This window comes from Typha latifolia, chromosome 3 (genome assembly GCF_019914945.1).
Source record: "Typha latifolia isolate L0001 chromosome 3, TyphaL0001v2, whole genome shotgun sequence".
Classification (NCBI taxonomy): domain Eukaryota; kingdom Viridiplantae; phylum Streptophyta; class Magnoliopsida; order Poales; family Typhaceae; genus Typha; species Typha latifolia.
This window is the reverse complement of record NC_133088.1, coordinates 4,822,475-4,840,748: the sequence shown is the minus strand read 5'-3', so window position 1 is coordinate 4,840,748 and position 18,274 is coordinate 4,822,475. Positions and strand designations below refer to the sequence as shown.

Below are 18,274 nucleotides of genomic sequence, written 5' to 3'. Positions count from 1 at the left end.
GAAAACTGGGGGCGTAGTTATCGGTTTAAGAAAATATCGGGACGCCGCCGGTTATAGATATTTCCTGAAGATATTTTTGCACCTTAGATATTTATTATGGGAACTGATAGTTATAATGCAAAGGATTACTATTACTCTAACTATTATACTCAATACTCTTATCTTTTAAAATAACTATTGTACATGGGAATTTTTGCTATGATATTAATTTCTCATCTATTGTGGCCTCCTTCCAGGTAATTTGTTGAGAAAATTGTAATTAACACCTTATATATTGGCAATATTTATTGCATTTCTCATGATAAATTGCTACCTCGTCCACTAATTGATTGTTCCTTTCAACATTAAGCTCTAATCCTGTGACTGGGAAACTGGATTAGTCAATTATTTATTAAAGAATACACCTTTAATAAATATATGGTTATACTTCTCAGCATGTTTAAAGAAACATCTTACTTGTACCAAAATAAGTACCTAGGATTCTTTTCCTGTTTCAGTTTAGACAGAGCAGAGTGTAGGACAATTAAATAGGTTACCATAACCAACTGGTCATCCCCATTGTTAAAAAGAATAAAAGAACTTGAAATTGTAGGTTAATATATTATTTGTTCAGTCCTTTTAAATTCATAACAGAATATAGTGTCTATCACATCAAGCTAGTAGCAAATTGTCCCAGTTAATTAAACTTAAGAAACTGGTTAAACTATAATACAGGCTTCAGTACACATTCAGACAAACAAGTTGGCCATCAAAATTTGTAATTCAATCAAGATGGTCAAATTTGTAATCCACAAAACAAGATAAACAGCTGATACAAAATCCATCAGCAGACTGTACTAGAAGCATACATTACATTATTCAATCATGTCTGGATTATGAAAATTTGATAATTCCAAGATTAAAGGTACTGATAGAGCATTCCAACTTTGCCGCTAATAAAAATTAGCTAGAAACGTTCCAAAATAGAAAGTATCATAACCGCTGTCATCCTTCGCAACAGACTCCATCAACCGATGGTCTTCAAGTACCTACAGATTGAGAGATCAGATTTTGAGTAATCAAACAATGGAGCCACAAAATTACATACAGCCTTTAGTTAACACTGCATATTAAGTATATTCCTTGATGCTTGAAGATCATTTTAAGATTCTGATAATAAATGAACGAGCTACCGAAGAGGGATGGCAAACTCAACTACCATCTGATGGTATGAATTAATTCTCTCATAAATATCTGATGTAAAAGCTCAACACTACTATGAAAAAGAAAAAGGAAAAATCTTCTATGATCAGAAAAGCTTGGTACTAGTACTATGGGGAAAAAAGAAAAAACGAATAGCAACAAAAAACCTTGGCTTAGAAAAATTTAACTCCATGCTTCTCCTTTAGGATCCAACTTCAAACACCACAAACTTCAGAATTTATTTTTTTTCTAGTTCTTTTATTAAGGCTTACTTGTCAATACACTCTTCCTTTAGGAAATTCTTCCAGACATCTTCCCTTTGCAACTTTCTATTTTCTGTTGCAGGGCATAATGGACCCAAGATTTATATAGTTTAAAATTATCTTCTATGCACAGATATTCTCATAAGGCGCACTTCACAGGCTATTAAATTTTCCAATATTGTATTTTATTAAGTCTAGTAATGAAGCAAGGGCAAATTTTTGCCCTTTCTTCAAAAAGTGCACCTCAGGATTGAGTTTTATTTGTCTCTCCAGCTGCCTCAAGAATAAAAAGAAAATCCCTAAAGAAAAAAGTTCTCATCTTTTTCCAATAATTGTATTTTATTAAGTCTCGTAATGAAGCAAGGGCAAATTTTTGCCCTTTCTTCAAAAAGTGGACCTCAGGATTGAGCTTTATTTGTCTGTCCGGCTGCCTCAAGAATAAAAAGAAAATCCCTAAAGAAAAAGTTCTCATCTTTTTCCAATAATTGTATTTTATTAAGTCTCGTAATGAAGCAAGGGTAAATTTTGCCCTTTCTTCAAAAAGTGGACTTCAGGATTGAGTTTTATTTGTCTGTCCGGCTGCCTCAAGAATAAAAAGAAAATCCCTAAAGAAAAAGTTCTCATCTTTGTGAATCTCGACTAGTAGGCTCTAAGGCGTTTAAAGTAATTCCTAAAGAATCGAATACTTGAATCATCTTACCATCAGCCTAAGATCCATAGAAAAGGTTGACAACTCTATCTGCACTAGCCTTAAAGCATTATAATAGCGTTATACCAAATTTAGCTTTGTGGAAAGTCAATGTTACACTGCCAGCACATGGTAGAAATCTGCCAGTTATTTAAGTCGCTCAAGCTGAGCTTGTACTAAAAAATGTTAATGGAGCTACTCATAAGAAGTTGCATTCAATAGATAGTGCTAACTCTAGGAAAGGATTCATACCAACTAACATAATATCAAGCCTTAATATGCAAGTACACGAATATGAATCATATGTAGCAATCGCATGTTGTAGGGAGTGTGAAAAATCTAGGAAATTTTATGCACTGTGGAAGCATAAGTGATAAGCATTAAGATAATAGTTGTGAGAGAATTGTGATGAGAGAAACAGCAACATTATTGAACTCCTCCCAACAATGTGTCAAACGACTCTAGGAAGTATGAACAAACTGACAGGTTTTTAGAACTGGCTATTAGCATAATCTCAGTGCATCAAGTTGCATCACTTATAGGAATGATGAATTAAAATAATGTGTTCTCCTCCAACCAAAAATGAACGGGAGATAACAACCTAACCACCAGAAGCCATCTAGGGAAAAGATTTAAGGAGGACAGATATCTTAAATATGGGGAAATTAGTATATCATATGAATGGTTATTCATTATTCAGAATAACCTTAGAACACAAGATGACCACTAAGATTCATATGCAACAACCAAGCAAGTATAAGTTCCATTTCTAAAACATCTATTAAGTCAAGAGGTAAAACTAAATAGGTAAATCTAAGTTTAACTACGAGAAAATTTAAAGCCTAAAGGAAATGAAAACTATATTGTATTAACATAGGTCCTCAAGCATGGATGAAGGTTCCACGTTAACCATGGATGAAGTTTATCAGCATGCAGATCCATGTATTAGCAAACTAATCCCTAATCAACATCAACATATGGGATTATCAAGGCGCTCTCCTGTACTAGAAGTCCAACCTTATTAGCCTGTGCCAGTTTCATACAAACTATCAATCTGAGTACCAACCTTACTGATCCATGTAGCCATGCCAATATGTTAATCCTTATGTTAAACTAGTATGAGCTATTGAAAAATGTCCTCCAAGCAGTGGCTACGAGATTTGCACACTATTTTTGCTCGCTACTTTATTATTTCCATTTTATGAATCACATCTTATTCATGTATTTACTTTTATAAAAATAGTTGGGAAAAGAAAAAACCTACAGTATTTGAAAACAGATGTTCCTCCTGCTTTGGATGCAATGTTGGCCTCTCTCTTGCATCACCCATCTTTTCCATTCCTCCCTAACAAATCTCAACCCCAATATCCTCAATCAACCAAAGTTAACTTATGTGAAGCAAAGAACAGAAGATATAGATGTCTCAGATTTCTAAGATATCAAGGGTAAAAAAAATGTAAGACCATCAGCAAATAATAGCAATAACAACCTCTAATTCCCGATATCATGTCATAGAATGTTTACTGTAAACTGGAGAGATTCTCAAAATGATAATTAGTAATCTTAATCCTATCCTAAGAGCTATTGAAATGCTATAGATAATGGAGCACCAAAGAATTATCAGAAATCTAGTTTCTGCAAGTACAGAAAGAGTTGGTATACCAGCATGCGACGATCAGTTAATCAAAAAGTCATCAATATCAAAACAAAGATGATTAACAGAGAAAAGTCAAACTTTAAACATCAAGAGAAGAGATCTCCAGACTGCATAAAACATCAGTACTGATGAAGTGCGACGGTACACCATATTTCTAGAGCCACTCACACCACACCGATCAAAGAGGATCTGTGGCCTTTTTTTTTTCCTTTCCATGTTATTTGTCTCTCCACATTCACCACTCCAAAATTAGAATTTCCTACTCATTTGTTATTGGAAATGGCATTTAAGAGGAGAAAACCTACAGTGTTTTAAGTGAAAGGAATTCCGTTGGATGCCGTCCGCTCTCCTGCATCAACCATCTTTCCCATTTCCCCCTATCAAATCCCAATTCCAGTGTCCTCTTATCAACCAAAATTCTTATCTTTACAAAGATTTACATATCATAAAAAGAAATGAGTACAAGAAAACAATTATATAACATTAGACCCCTTAAATTTATTAGTTGGAAGGAAACATCTAAATGCTGTTCTTTTTGTTTCAAACTATCCTAATTTAGTGGGACTGACCACAAGAATCACAAAGAGGAGAGACAACTAGCGATCTTGACAAGTGCGGCGGAAGGTACCCTGAGAGAGCTCGCAGCACGCTCTCGCGCTGGCCGATAAGTGCGAGGTGAGACGAGGAATCGCCACCGAGCTGTGGAGAGGAAGCAGGGACTGGACGCACCCTAACGCACCCAAAGGCCTGTGTGTATGAAACCATTTCAGAGGATAGAACAGGGAGGAAAGTTAAAAGTAGGGTTAAGGTTACGGTTTCTTTACCTCGACGGAGGGAATGGGAGATGACGGCGGTGGAGGCGAGGGGCGGCGAGCGGCGGAGGGCGGAGGCGAGATGCGGAGGACGATCTCGCAGTGGCGAGAAGAGACCTCGAGATCGAGCCACGCCAAGCCATTTTTCGAGAAGGAAAGCAGCGACGACTACCTATTAGGGTTTTGGGTTTAGCAGCAGCCAGCAGGTCGAAAGGCAAAACTTTTATAAGATTTTGGCCCAACTCCAATCCAAGCCCAAGCCCAAGACCAAACCCAAACCTGGCCCAACAAAACAAAAGAAGAGGGTATTTTGCATGTATACCCTTAAAAAATCCCTTATTTATTTACCTCTAAATTTTGATATTTGTATGCATGCCCATCAAAAGTTATGACCTATCCTTCCGATAAAAAATTTAAGTAAATAGAAAAAATAAAAAATTACCGTCAACATATAAAAACTAGAGTATAAATATTTTTATTATTTATTTATATTTAAATTATTCAAATTTTAACGGTTAGTAATTTCAATGGCATGTACGGAAAAGTTTGAAATAGTGCTAGTTTGTATTGTTTTTAATGTGGACCTCCTTGGACAGTTGGACCAAGGATAAAATTGGGCATAACTTTCTCCAGATTGAAGGATAAAATCTCCATCTCTACCAATCACTCTCTCCCTCTATCCCTCACCTTATCCACAACCCCACCATCTTCCTTCTCCAATACAAAGCTCTCCCTCCTCTATCCTCTCCCCTAAAACTCCATTCCTTTCTCCAATCTAACAAGTTACAAAGCCATCCTTATAACTCCCCCCTTTCACAGGTGCTGCGCTATCTTCTTCCCAAAGATGGCAGCAATGTCTCCAGCCACTCAATCAGTAGCTGCCATCTCTGGCTCAAGCTTGAACTCCACAATGAGGGAGAAGTCTAGAGTGGTTTACGTAGAAGGGATGAACTCCTTTGGTGGTCTCAAAGTAAACAACAAGGTGTCCTCCCTTGGCCTCCCTGCATCCGCTGCCCAAAACTTTGCCACTGTGGTGAACTCCCTCAGGGTCCCAAGTGGGAAGAAGGGGAAAGGTGGAGCTCTGTCTTCCACCTGCAATGCCGCAGCTGAGATCTTTAGGATTGCAGCTATCATGAATGGGCTCGTGCTGGTCGGAGTGGCAGTTGGGTTTGTTCTTATTCGAGTGGAGACCTCCTTCGAGGAAGCCGAGTAGAAGAAGTTGTTCCAAGAAATGGATATAATTTTCTTCTTGCGAGGTGGGAGTTAATGTGCATTAATTTTGGGTTGCATCAACTATTAGAGATTTATACTCTGTTTCTATAATTTAATACTATAGTTTACAACAAATTCTTTTTTCATCTGGAATCATCTTAATTTCTAGAATTCAGTATATTTGAGATGATTTAAAAAGATCCTTTTTTTTTTTAATTCCACAAGAAGCATTATGTTGTTGTTCATGATGAGAAGATAGAAATCAACTTCAATTGCCACATTATCCAAATAGAATAACAGGGAAGCAAATTCCATATAGCAACTGAAGCAGATTTAATCTCTTCAACATAATTTTGCAGTGGTTTACCTATCACTGATTGTCATATAAATCGTTATGAATGCCAATGCTATGCTCACCATTGAAGCAAACTAAACAAATGATCATTGAAAGTAGTAGTAAAAGCACAGAGCTACAGACAGAATATTGTACTATGTAATGCAACTATTTCTGCCTCCATTTACTTTTCCTTTCTTTTTTTTTTGAGAAATAGTAAATAAACTAGATGATTTCATTTACAGCAAAGCTACTACTATTCCAATCCAAAGGTGAATCAGTCCAAATTTTGACAAGAATAATCTTAATCAACTAGACTGGCAAACCTTAATCTGAGATAAAAGGGAAATCCACCAAATACATTCTTAGATGACAGTAAGAATACTCCAAATAATATTCAGGCTACAATTGTTAAACGTATTGATGATCAATTAAGAGTCACTAAAGATCCAGTAAAGGGGCTTTGAAATCGAATACTAACACATTTCTGGATGATATTAAGAATAGTTCAGTTGATATTCTGGCCATAATTGTTAATTGCATTTACGACCAATTGAGAGTTACTAAACAATAACACATTCCTGGATGATAGTAAGAACAGGCCACAATCGTAATCTTTCTACATTACCACATTCTATTTCATGTTATCTAATCAAATTAAAATGCCCATTAAGGAGGTATCCAGAAATGTATATATATATATATATATATATATATATTTAAGCTTTATGATCATAATTAAGCTGATATGGTTGGACTTTGATGGTATACATCAAGCATGTCACTAGATTTAAGGAGTTTAATTTTATGGCCTGCCAATTTATGAGACTAGGCCAGGCCATTTTCCTTAAAGGCCCTAAATAGGCTCAAGTTCTGCCTCACAATCCTTATTAAATTAGGTCGAACACCAAGTAGGCCCTTTTTTTCTATGATTTTATAGCCCATCCAGCAAAAAGAGCAGCATGGGGCTCAACCTGGTGCCAGGAGTGGTCCATTTGGCACTGCAAGTCTGCAACTGATAGATTGGCAGATTAAGTTATATTGGAGATACATTTCACCTCCTATAGTTTGGTAAAAAATTTACCATGTATTTTTTAACTTTTATTTGCTTGCTTGCCTTATAATGTTATATTTACGTGCAATTATTAGTATATATCAAATCTTAACGACATCGATTTAATTAGGACACTATTAAAATTTTATTGTTTAAAAAATAATTAATATATATCAAATCTTAACGATATCAATTTCTAATATGCTGACCAATTTTTGAATTTTTTTTGTAAAACACTTATCTTCTCGGAGTGGTGGGGATACTTACAATCTTCTATAAGAATTTATATTTTCTCTAACTATTTATTGTAAATTAAAAGGAACGTTCTAATCAACATCAATTTTTTTATGTCAGAGCTAATGTTTTATGGACGTTATACATAGATCAGCACCGTAGAGAGATTAAAAGTCACAAATAAAAATTCAAAAAGGCGATTTAAATTTCAACCTAACAAGAGTATATATATATATATATATATATATCTTTTTTCTTTCAAGTTATATTCCCAAGGCCTGCACAGCTGAAAGTCTGAGAATGCCGTTCAAGTTTAGTAATGCAGTTTGTGCCTCAAACTGTGACTTGCAACCTTGTAACAGTCATCAGCTGTCTTTTCTAATGCATTAAATAAGAGTTTGATTCCAGGGATGTCTAATTCTCCTTAGCTCCAAATCACTTGTTTCCATTGGTTATGATCTCCCCTTCTCATCTCTTTCTCAATGGCCTCATACGGTTTACTTCTTCTTTCTTCTTCCCCTTTTTATTGTCCCCAAAATCTTGCATGGGGCTCAACACTGCCCCCCAAGTCTATGCTGGCCTTTTCAATCCAATCAGAAACTATGTGTGGATAGTAAATTCCAATACAATGTCTCCTAAACTTGTTGGTTTCCTCCAAACCCTAATAATAGTAAGTCTTTGCTGGCCTTCTCAATCAAATCAGCAACTATTTGTCAATAGTTCATTTCAGAACAGTCAATCGAAGGCTTTCTAAATTTCTACAAACCCAACTGATACTACTTTATCACCTAAATTTTGCTAAACTATAGCTAAATTGCATGACAATTTCAGAAATATACTAACTCTGATTTTAGATTGATTTTAACCGATTGTTTTAAAAGTTTAAACTAATAGAGAACGATGAATTTACTTTTTGATACTCGAACACATATATTTGTGTATGCCTGCCAACTGTACTCAAACAATTAATTTGTTAATCTTACTCTTTGATGATGTGAATGAATTCATCAAGCTAGCATTAAATAGATAAACAACTCCAAGACCCCATTCCTATTCTTTGTTGCTTCTAATAGCTATAGTGCAATCAAGAACTAGGGCTACCTAGAGATTGCAAACAAGTTAGTCTTTGTATTAAAGGAAGCATCCAACTTTGTGATCCCCAAGGCTAAGAGCAAGTGGTCCAATTTGATTTAGATGTTGGTGCATAAATTGAAACACAAAGCTCTTTGCCTCTTTCTGTTTGTTATCCTCTCCCCCATCTCATTCTCTTCCCACATCACAACATGTAGCCATCTGTGCATAGTACAACAGTAGGAAATTAACCAATGACTCAGACTCCCAGACATAGGCCATGGAGAATTTAATAAGAAGCCTAAACATCCCTTTCTCCGAGAAATTAGTTTTAAAAATGGGATTTAGCCCAATAGTTGGTCCTACTAGCTCATGACAAAGGTTATCTCATTAATTTTTCACTTGAGCGTCTATATACGTATAGATTATAGCATACTAACTCATGATTATAAAAAATTAAAAAAGAAGAAGAAGAGAATTTAGGCATTTAATAATGATTATAATCTATAAGAGAGCTGAGATTGGGACACAGTGGTCCATGTGGTAGCTTTGGAAATGGGGATGAGACAGTCTCAGACCTAGATCTTAAGATGTCTTGGGACAAAGAAAGATGGATATAAAAAAAAAAATATAGAGTTCTTAAGGTTGAAAGGAAGACAATGACAGAAAGAGGAATTAATTAATGGATGTATGTGTGTGTGTTGTTTGATTAAATTTTGCATTCTAAATCATGAAAGAGACATTGATATATTTTGACTATTGGTGCTTATCTTGTTGCCTTTTGGGTTGTGAATCGTGATCAGCTACCCTTCTGGAGAGGTTGGCTAATAATTCCCATGGCTCTCAAGATCAAAATGGAAGAAGAATATCTCTGATGTAACCTTGTTGTACTATTAGTGTAATTTTTCTTCGAGAACAGTGAAATGGTTGTTTTCTTCTAGTGAAAGATTCATTGTAGCTCCAAATCAGCAAGATATTGATAACTTTTCTGTAGAAAGGCTTTCAATTTAAGAGAACTTTTTTCTCAGGCTAAGCCAAAACCGATTCAATTAAAAAAAAAACACGATTAAGTCGTCATCGAAATCTTTACTGAAAAGTAAAAATGAGATAAATTCAAAGCTATGCGTCAAATTAGGTAAGATCATCAAAAAAAAAATTTAAGTAATAGAAAAATTATTTTTAAAAAAAGTGCAAATTGGTGTATTACTGCATGCGAATAGAATTTAAACATATGACTACTATAAAATTAGCTCTCATATTCCCTAGATAGAATCATAGCGATACTAGTTTATTTATGATTCCATTAAGCTCTCATTCATCTCAAAATTGATAGCATGCTAATTTATCAATTATTATAAATCTTAAGAATCTAGTGTCTAAACCATTGAGATATTAGTCAAGAGATAAAATCCAAAAGCTTAACTTTAAATATAGTTTGTGAAATATAATTTTTCAAATTGCTTAAAAGACCATTATACCCTTAGGAGAATCTTGAGTAAAGCTCAGATGAGCCCACTTATATAGTGCAATCCAACTAGCACCAAATATAGAAGGCAAGCATAGCTCGATCTCATATTCTCACCTCACTCAGTAACAATCCAATCGAATCCAATTCCTTCTTCCCTCTAACGATCGATCCACAATTAATAAACGAGGAAGGCCATTGGTCTTTAGCCCCCTACCCCCGGCGAAATGTATACCTAACCTACGAGACAGAGAGATTGGCAATGGACATGAACGCATGTCTCTCTCATTCCATAACCTTTCCATTTGATCCTTAAAACATGGAAGACTTTCAGAAAGAGCCATGCATAGTTTTGTGGGCCTTTTCATGGTGAAGTTTGAGTTGAGGCAGGTGGAAAAAGATTAAAAAATAAAGAGTACTATTAGGGCTGCTGCTGGCTCTCCCTTCTATATCAAAGGAGATACGATGCGAGCTCAATTATTGAGTGCTTAATTGATGGATATGGATGTGGGGTTTGACCAAGGTAATTAATTAATTAATTTTATCCTCGATCATCTTCCTGTGGTTAGTTAATTATATAATAATTAATCTCATCGGTGCACGTTAGTCCGTGGGCACGAGTCTCGGTGGTCCTTTGGCTATATAACTTTTTCCCTACAGTATGTATAAAATGAGAGAGAAGAAGAAGGAGAAGGAGAAGGAGAAGGAGAATAATTCAATTCAATTCAATTCCTCGGCAAGTTGTTTGTGTGGTTGGGAGGAGATGATCAATCTTTTTATTAACACGTACTTGGGATTTCGAGGAATCTATGGATAGATCCGGTCGGCCTATTAATTCTTTTTGTGGGTAGAGTGGGAGAAGAATAATTGTGTGAATAGTAGTGTGGATAACAACGCACTTGGAGGTTGTCTGCAAATTCGAACATTAACGAGGGCTTGTTCACTCGTTGAATAATGATAATTTTAGTCTAGTTATTTTAAATTTTATACTAATTTATATCGGTGTAAGTTATTCTAGTATTTAGTTGTATTCTAATATAGTTGTGTAATAATTTACCATATCTTTGTATATGTTCAGCATATTTAGTATTTTTTTTATCATTTGAAATTTAATTTATATTATTTTGGATACATTAAAAGGCTTATTATATCTAAGATAAATTTATATCTAATAAGTATCTTTAATTTTTGATACATGAATTAGTCAAATATGATAATAAAAAAATAATAACTTTAATTTGAATATAACCGTAATGAGATAAATTAACACAAATGAAGTTATAAAAAAGTAAATAAATTTAGATTTAGCCATAGAGGATAAAATATAATTTCCTTTTAGAATAACTATAATAGTATTAATGTTATTCTGTAAGTGAACATGCCTTTATTGTCTAGGAAAAACTTAGAAAAGTTTTTATAAGTAGTTTACAAGGCGTATGATGTCGAAGTTACGGTTTCTCAATTCGAATCTTGTTGGACATATTTGTTATTCAATATATAAAACCTTTACCAATCTAAACTTTTGAACCTATACAAATATATATGGCAAATACTTTAATGCACCTTTAAAAATTATAATCTTAATCCAATGGCTATAATAGCCAGTTTTCATACCCGGTACCAGTTTTCCGGTACCGGTTCCAAAACCACATTACGTAAGAAAAAGAGTATATCAGTTAAGAAGATTAATTATGTGTGCTTAACTTTCCAATTTTCTTGTTATACCCTTGAAGATCTTAACCATTAGATCTTTATCAAAGTGATTGATAAGTACGGAAGAAGCGCTCTACACGTTTTTTCCGTTAAGATTTCTCTCTTAAATATAATTATGCCTTAATTATATGAGATATTATTTAATATTAAATAATTTAAATTTGATTGTTTGGAGATAAACTTTAATTTAAATATAATTCTCTATCTCTATCTATTAAAATTTAATTTAAATCAATCTTAAACTAATGGGAGATATATGTAAATAATAAAAAATAATTAAAAAGATAAAATGTAATTAAAATTTCATCAAGTTAATTATAAAAGACATCAATACCCTTATTTTAATATATATACATTACTCTCAGTTAATGATATATATGTCTTTTACTTAATAAAATATTAACATAATATAATTGTTAAAAAATAATGTGCAAGATTATATATCTAAAAAAAATTACCTGCTAAACCGGTAATATATATATATATATATATTACTCCTTTATAGGTTGAACGAAAGCTACTTATATATTGAACGTGAACTTTTAACTAACCGTTATTGCAAATGTCGTTAAAAAAGATGGTGAATGTCTGAATTAGTTTATCTTGCTTTTGGTAAATAAATATGTAGAGAGAGAGAGAGAGAGAGAGAGAGAGAGAGATAATGAGGCTTAACGACTTATTAAAAAAAAGATTTTGAGGTATAAAATGATTTGGGCAAATTATTTTTTAGCCCTCTCTGATTTGATCAGATTTTAACTTGCACTCCTTGATTTCAAATTTAAATATTTAATTCTTTATGATTCAAACTAGTGAATTGTAACTATATATTTTTTCAAATAATCACTATCATAATTAGTGTTAATATTTTTGAAACACTCACTATCAAAATATATGTGCTCCTTACGTAGGGAAAACCTCATGGTTCTTATAATGACTTGTTGATCACTATTTCTACAAAGTATAAATATAAAAAGGTCAAAAATTTCACCTGTAAAATCTAAAATTAATCATAGATTCTCGATAAATTTTTACCATAAGCTAGTCGCTAAATTACCAAAATATATGGACTAATTAAATATTTTCATATCACTGTTAATGATCAGCTAAATACTACAACTTGGTGTGGACCACATAATACATAGGTGTAAGTTAATCGGAGATTTTGACCAAAGTAGCCATCTTTTAAAACTTATTTATCCAAAGAAATCATATTTCAAATTTAATATCAAAATGAGTATATAGCATTATAGTCTTATGTAAAACACTTATAAGTTGAGCGTTTGCACTTTTGGATAAAATATCAATGTTAAACTATTCGGTATTTTACATTTTAGAAAATATTGAATAGTTAAGCAATTTATCTGAAAAAAATTAAAAGTAAAATTTGGAAGAGTTATGATAATCTTTTTACAATTTTGATCAGTGTAATTGGCTGTGGAGAATAATTATGTTATTCCAACTTATAAATCTTTTTCATATCTACACAATAATATATTTTATAACTAAAAATGAATAACCAAGTATAAAGCTATGGCGCTACAAATGAAATGCTTAATAAGGTATTGAATAGTTTGCTTAATTGTTCGGTAATTTATGTTTATCCTCTTTTCCTAATAGAGTGCTGAAATTTTTAGTATTTTTTTCAATAAAAATATTTATCATAACAACATTTAACTTTAGCTAGATAAAATGCTTAACAGTTTAGTATTTTCCTAAGAGCTACACTAAAATAGATAGTATTTGATATTATATTTATGGTGTAATCTATTTTGGTAAGCCAAAGTAGTACAAGGGGTAGTCAGCTCAGGTCACGACTTCCAGTCTGATCATAAAGATCTTCATCCCTTTCATAAGCTTTGTGAATTCCTCCTCGCCTTTACTTTCTGGTAGAAAATTTGGCGAGAGCACAATAATATAATCTTCAATTACAAAGCTCCCATCCCAATTGGGTTCCATGTAGAACTCGCTAGTTTACTGCGAAAATGAGAGTTCTGTTGTTATTGCCCCTCCTATTCCATTTCTTGTCTTATTCTTCTCCATTTGTTATCTTTTAACTATGTAACTTTATAAATGCTTCACCTTATTAATTTCATAACCAGGCGACTCCAATTATTTCTTGAAAAAAAAAAGAAAAGAAAAAGGAAAAAGAAAACAACATTAGTACGTGATGCCTAACTCGTGTCAGCACCGACCTGGACATCATTTCGTAGCATGCATGCACCACCAACATGATAAAGCTGTACAATTCTAGTTACACTTTCCAGACCAACATCAGAAATTGTTGACCTATTTCTCTCATGCAACCGTGGAAGATTTGCAAGCAAGAGTACTTGGATAGTGATCACTGGACTATTCTCGTTATTCTCTAGTTACATTCCATTGGTACCATCAAAGGAAAGGAATAGCAATGAATTTTGGTAATCAAATTAGTAATTGATAGATATTCGAGTGACTCATGCACCAAAATACACACCTGTGGATATTAAAGGCCTCGTACATGTATAGGTCTTGCAAGAGTTGGATTCATATTAACTTACTAACTACTCACTTAAGCTTTTAGAGAATTATAATTTTTATTATTCTATGTCATGTTTAAGACACAATATACATTGTTAGTTTATTAATTAATAGTTTAAGCTTTTTGATAAATTAATTATCTAGCATGGATCATTTATTAACTTGTAATACTAACCTATTGGCTAATTGGATTATTTCCATTTCATTATGCACAATCATATAATTATTGATGATCATATTAAAGATATAATATATTATTATTATTATTATTATTATTATTATTGCTACCCCTCTAAAGTCGACATTTGCATGTATATCATTCAAAACACATAGTTCTATTTTGCATATCTATTCTTTAAAACTCTTAATATTGTGTGAATATCTTTTGGAGTTAATTAATCATTAAAAATTTAAACAGTTTAAATATAAAAAGAGAAAAATATTTTTATTCTAGTTTTTTTAAGTATTTATCTTAGTTAAGGGTATACTTATTTTTTTCATTAAATTATTCAGATTTAATTTAAAAAATAACCGGTAGGGGATATATGCAAATGGCATATATTTTGAGAGATATACATATAAATCCAAGTAATTATTTATTTAAACAATCCATTCTCTGTCGTGAGATCTAGATAGATATGCAGAGAGAGAGAGAGAGAGAGAGAGAGAGCATTATTTATCATTCTTTGACCAATTAATCGCCGCTTCTCCACGAGCAAGAGATTAATCGCCGATCGAAGACCATTCGTTCTCTGGGCACGGAGTTGTCGGGAAGAAGGGTAAATCTGTCATTAGAAATAAATAAATTCCAGCAGCTTGAGAAAAATAATAAGTTAAAATGTATGAAATAATACAACAACAACAACAACAAAAAGAAAGAAAGAAAGAAGGAAATTCCTTGTTCCAAAGGACTCACCGCATCAGGCGCTGACCACGGCTTCGAAATCCATTAACAAATGATTACCCTTTTTTGCTCCAACCGACACCACTCTCAAAGAATTCTTCCACTTTTGTACTAGAAAACTACTAGTAACAAAAGATTAGCAGATGCATGCATGGAAGTATTATATCAATGGTTAGAGAAGAATAATGGGTTAGAGGCCTCGCCTCGTAATTTTTGTTCGTAGTTGTCGCGTGAGGTCCGCACGTGGGAGCAGCGTCAATGCGTGCGACGTGGCCTCGAGGGGCTCGAGAATATTTGGACACGGAGAGGGAACAGAGGGGAGGATCAAGGGCGTGAGTAGAGAGAGAGATTGGACCTCAGAGGAAGTCGACAAAAGCTAGCCGTTGAGGGGGTGAAGGAGGCCAGAGGAGGAGGAGGAGGAGGACGAGGAACGTGGGGTCCAGATGGGGAAACAAATCTAAGGCCCCATGCACGTGAATCGCAGCTCCGATGTTGCCGGACATCCCTACCTCAGTGTCAGAGAGAGAGAGAGAGAGAGAGAGAGAGAGAGAGAGAGAGAGAGAGAGAGGGGGGGGTGGGTGGGGCTGATGAGCTAGCTGTGAAGGATCAAGGATGATGTCCTCCTCCTCCTCCTCCTTTGCTCGTGCTCGCACGTGTGACACGGAGGGCTCCACGACACGTGTGTGTGTGTGTGTGTGTGTGTGTGTGTGCATGGGAGGGAGTACGTGTGGATTGGATAAACAATGTAAGGTGGTGTTTGGTTCGAATATAAGAAGTTTTTAAACTTAGTTAGGGAATAATAATTAACTCAAAGGTACTTCATCCCTATAGGATGTGAGAGTGAGAGAGAGAGAGAGAGAGAGAGAGAGAGAGAGAGAGAGAGAGAGAGAGAGAGAGAGAGAGAGAGAGAGAGATAGGGATACATGTTTGGATGTTGGTATATGAGTTTTTAAATTTCTAATTTATTATTTGCACTTATATTTTCTATATAGTTTCCTTATATCTCTCCTCTCTCTCTCTCTCTCTACTTCATGACTCACAAATTAGTATATGTTTTGAGATAATTTTAACTTTATCGAAGATTTAATTTAACAATAGTATTTCGATACTAACATTTTTTAACTATAAGGAATATTTTGATCTATTTACATAACATATTTTTAATTTCTTTCTAAAATTAATAATGTTTTATTTTTATGCCACGAAAGGTAATAATATTACTCATATTTTAACTCATCTCTCATACATCCTTAATTTCTCTTCGTAATGAAGATTTCTTTCACACTTTTTAGTACGCCACAAGTAATAATGACAACGATGTTTTATCATTATGTGCTAGAATTCTTTACTAAGACAGTGATTACAAGACCTATCTTGGTAATAGTTACGAAGGCAGCATTACTGTCTTAGAAAGATTTTTGAAAGAAAATAAAATGACATATATTTTTTTTTACATTTTCAATTTTATTAGAGATTAAATTTTACAAAAAAGATTCAATACTATTTTTTTTTAATTATAAAAGGCATTTTGGTTCATTTATATGGTACATTTTCCAGCTCCCTCTAGATGGAATAAAGATAATAATAATATCTATATTTTAGTTTACAACCAAATATCCAATTTATGTTAGCTAGTTTAAGGTACATAAAATGAAGATAAAATTGAATATAAATACCCGCGGTTGATCTCTCTGTCTCTTATTTATTCTATAATCGAGGAAAATAATTTTATTTCTTATTTTAATTCTTTTAATAAATATTTAGTAATTTCCCCTTTGTATCTAAAATCCTTTCGTGTACTTTTTTTTCTTTGTAAATAAATATACTTAAGTAGTCAAAACTAAACTAAGTGATAGGAAATTCAAATTTCACTAATTCAAAATTTATTGATTTGATTACATTAGCTTTTGATATATTATCTCTTTAATTATACGTAACACGCAACATGTAATATTTTTACAAGTACTTCTATGTGATTAGAGAAATTAGCTTCCCTAGTCTAGGTTAAATATCACAAATAAAAGTATAGGATGATAATCTTCAGGTAAGTGATGATTAAATGCCGGATATATCTAGAAAGCTCCTACAACCTAAAGAGAAAAAATTTCCAGACCTTAATAAAAGGACCATGTACCTAACAAGAGAAGGAGTATTAATCTTTACTCAAAAGTATTCTAAAATGATCTCTTGGAGGAGGATTATTAGGAGTAAGTAGGGGACCATTAATATAATAGAAGAATTATTCCCAATCAAACTACTTGTTATCAAACATCGAGTCCTCTAAATTCCAACAAACAGTTCTCTTTTCCTCTTTCAACCGCATCCTGATCGTCTTCTACCCTAGTTACAAGAGTTTTGTGTGGTCAGGTCCAAAAGATAATTAGCTAAATTTCAATTTTATTATTTATCCATATTATCTCTTATATTATTGGGAAAAAATTATAAAAAAAATGTTAACTCTCCATTTCGCATTCATTATTATTCGCATAATATTGTGCCCAAAGACACTTTACAAGTAAAAATGATGTGGCGTCATCTTGTTGATTGATAGTTTTTCTTGTCATGTCATCATGATAATCACTAAACAAGAATATGTCACATCAAAAGTTTTTATAAAGTGTTTATAGAGTGCATGGACATAACTTTGTTCAATTATTATTCATACTATCATATGAATATTTATTATTTAACATCTATATTTTGTCTAAAATACCTCAAAAACACTAACTATTATTTTTCTCAACTATCAATCACTATATAGATGAGTTAAAATAACTCTAGATGTAAGAAGAACTTAATATTCTTGAATATATATATTTAGATTAAGGTTAACATAAATGGAGAAGTAAATTTTTAGAGCCAAATGAGAGGTAGGGAAAACTAATTCGGAGTATTTTTGAAATACATATAAAGTAAAATATATTATTTTTCTTTTATCATTCTTCCTATACTAATATACAACTTTAAGGAAGGACAAAAATGGTAACGTTTTAGTTTAAGTTACAAGAATATTATTTGTGATCTTTATTTCTTCGGGGAACAGGGGGTGGAAGGGTAAAATTGTACTTTCGCAAAGACTGCGAAGCATCGAGATGCAGCAAATTCCTGCATCGTGCTGCAGACGATCCACTTATTGAGCTATATAGTGGGCAAATTAGGTCCCCATCT

General features: G+C 33.2%; 2 protein-coding genes and 1 long non-coding RNA gene across 10 annotated transcripts; 1 reads left to right on the top strand and 2 right to left on the bottom strand.

Annotated features, from left to right (window-relative positions):
• Positions 1 to 741: 741 nt before the first annotated feature.
• LOC140784962 (uncharacterized) lies at positions 742 to 4,805 on the bottom strand. Of its 8 annotated transcripts, none has more exons than XR_012108343.1 (5): positions 4,615 to 4,805; positions 4,360 to 4,537; positions 4,096 to 4,167; positions 3,398 to 3,478; positions 742 to 1,028 (listed from the first exon to the last, which is right to left on the bottom strand). XR_012108343.1 is itself a non-coding variant. In XM_073132609.1 (4 exons), the coding sequence occupies exons 1-3, from the start codon at positions 4,743 to 4,745 to the stop codon at positions 4,145 to 4,147; spliced, it is 273 nt and encodes a 90-aa protein (XP_072988710.1). In that variant the 5' UTR covers positions 4,746 to 4,805; the 3' UTR covers positions 742 to 1,028; positions 4,096 to 4,144. The 8 variants fall into 8 exon arrangements, 3 of the variants coding, with proteins under 3 accessions (XP_072988710.1, XP_072988709.1, XP_072988711.1); XR_012108346.1 differs by having other exon boundaries at positions 4,419 to 4,537; XR_012108344.1 differs by lacking the exon at positions 3,398 to 3,478.
• A 641-nt stretch (positions 4,806 to 5,446) lies between these two features.
• LOC140783540 (uncharacterized) lies at positions 5,447 to 5,815 on the top strand. The gene has a single exon (XM_073130445.1). It carries the CDS (start codon positions 5,447 to 5,449, stop codon positions 5,813 to 5,815), a length of 369 nt encoding a protein of 122 aa, XP_072986546.1.
• Positions 5,816 to 14,761: 8,946 nt separating this feature from the next.
• On the bottom strand, positions 14,762 to 15,656 carry LOC140784878 (uncharacterized). The gene is made up of 2 exons (XR_012108331.1): positions 15,119 to 15,656; positions 14,762 to 14,987 (listed from the first exon to the last, which is right to left on the bottom strand). It is a non-coding gene; the product is annotated as an uncharacterized lncRNA (long non-coding RNA).
• Between the last annotated feature and the right edge of the window lie 2,618 nt (positions 15,657 to 18,274).

What these genes read in the sequence shown, in the direction of transcription:
- LOC140784962 (XM_073132608.1), bottom strand. Translation starts at nt 4,745, where the DNA reads ATGGCTTGGCGTGGCTCGATCTCGAGGTCTCTTCTCGCCACTGCGAGA. An exon ending in CTCCCATTCCCTCCGTCGAG is followed by an intron (nt 4,538 to 4,614) that starts GTAAAGAAACCG and finishes TCATACACACAG; the next exon opens with GCCTTTGGGTGCGTTAGGGT.
- LOC140783540 (XM_073130445.1), top strand. Translation starts at nt 5,447, where the DNA reads ATGGCAGCAATGTCTCCAGCCACTCAATCAGTAGCTGCCATCTCTGGC.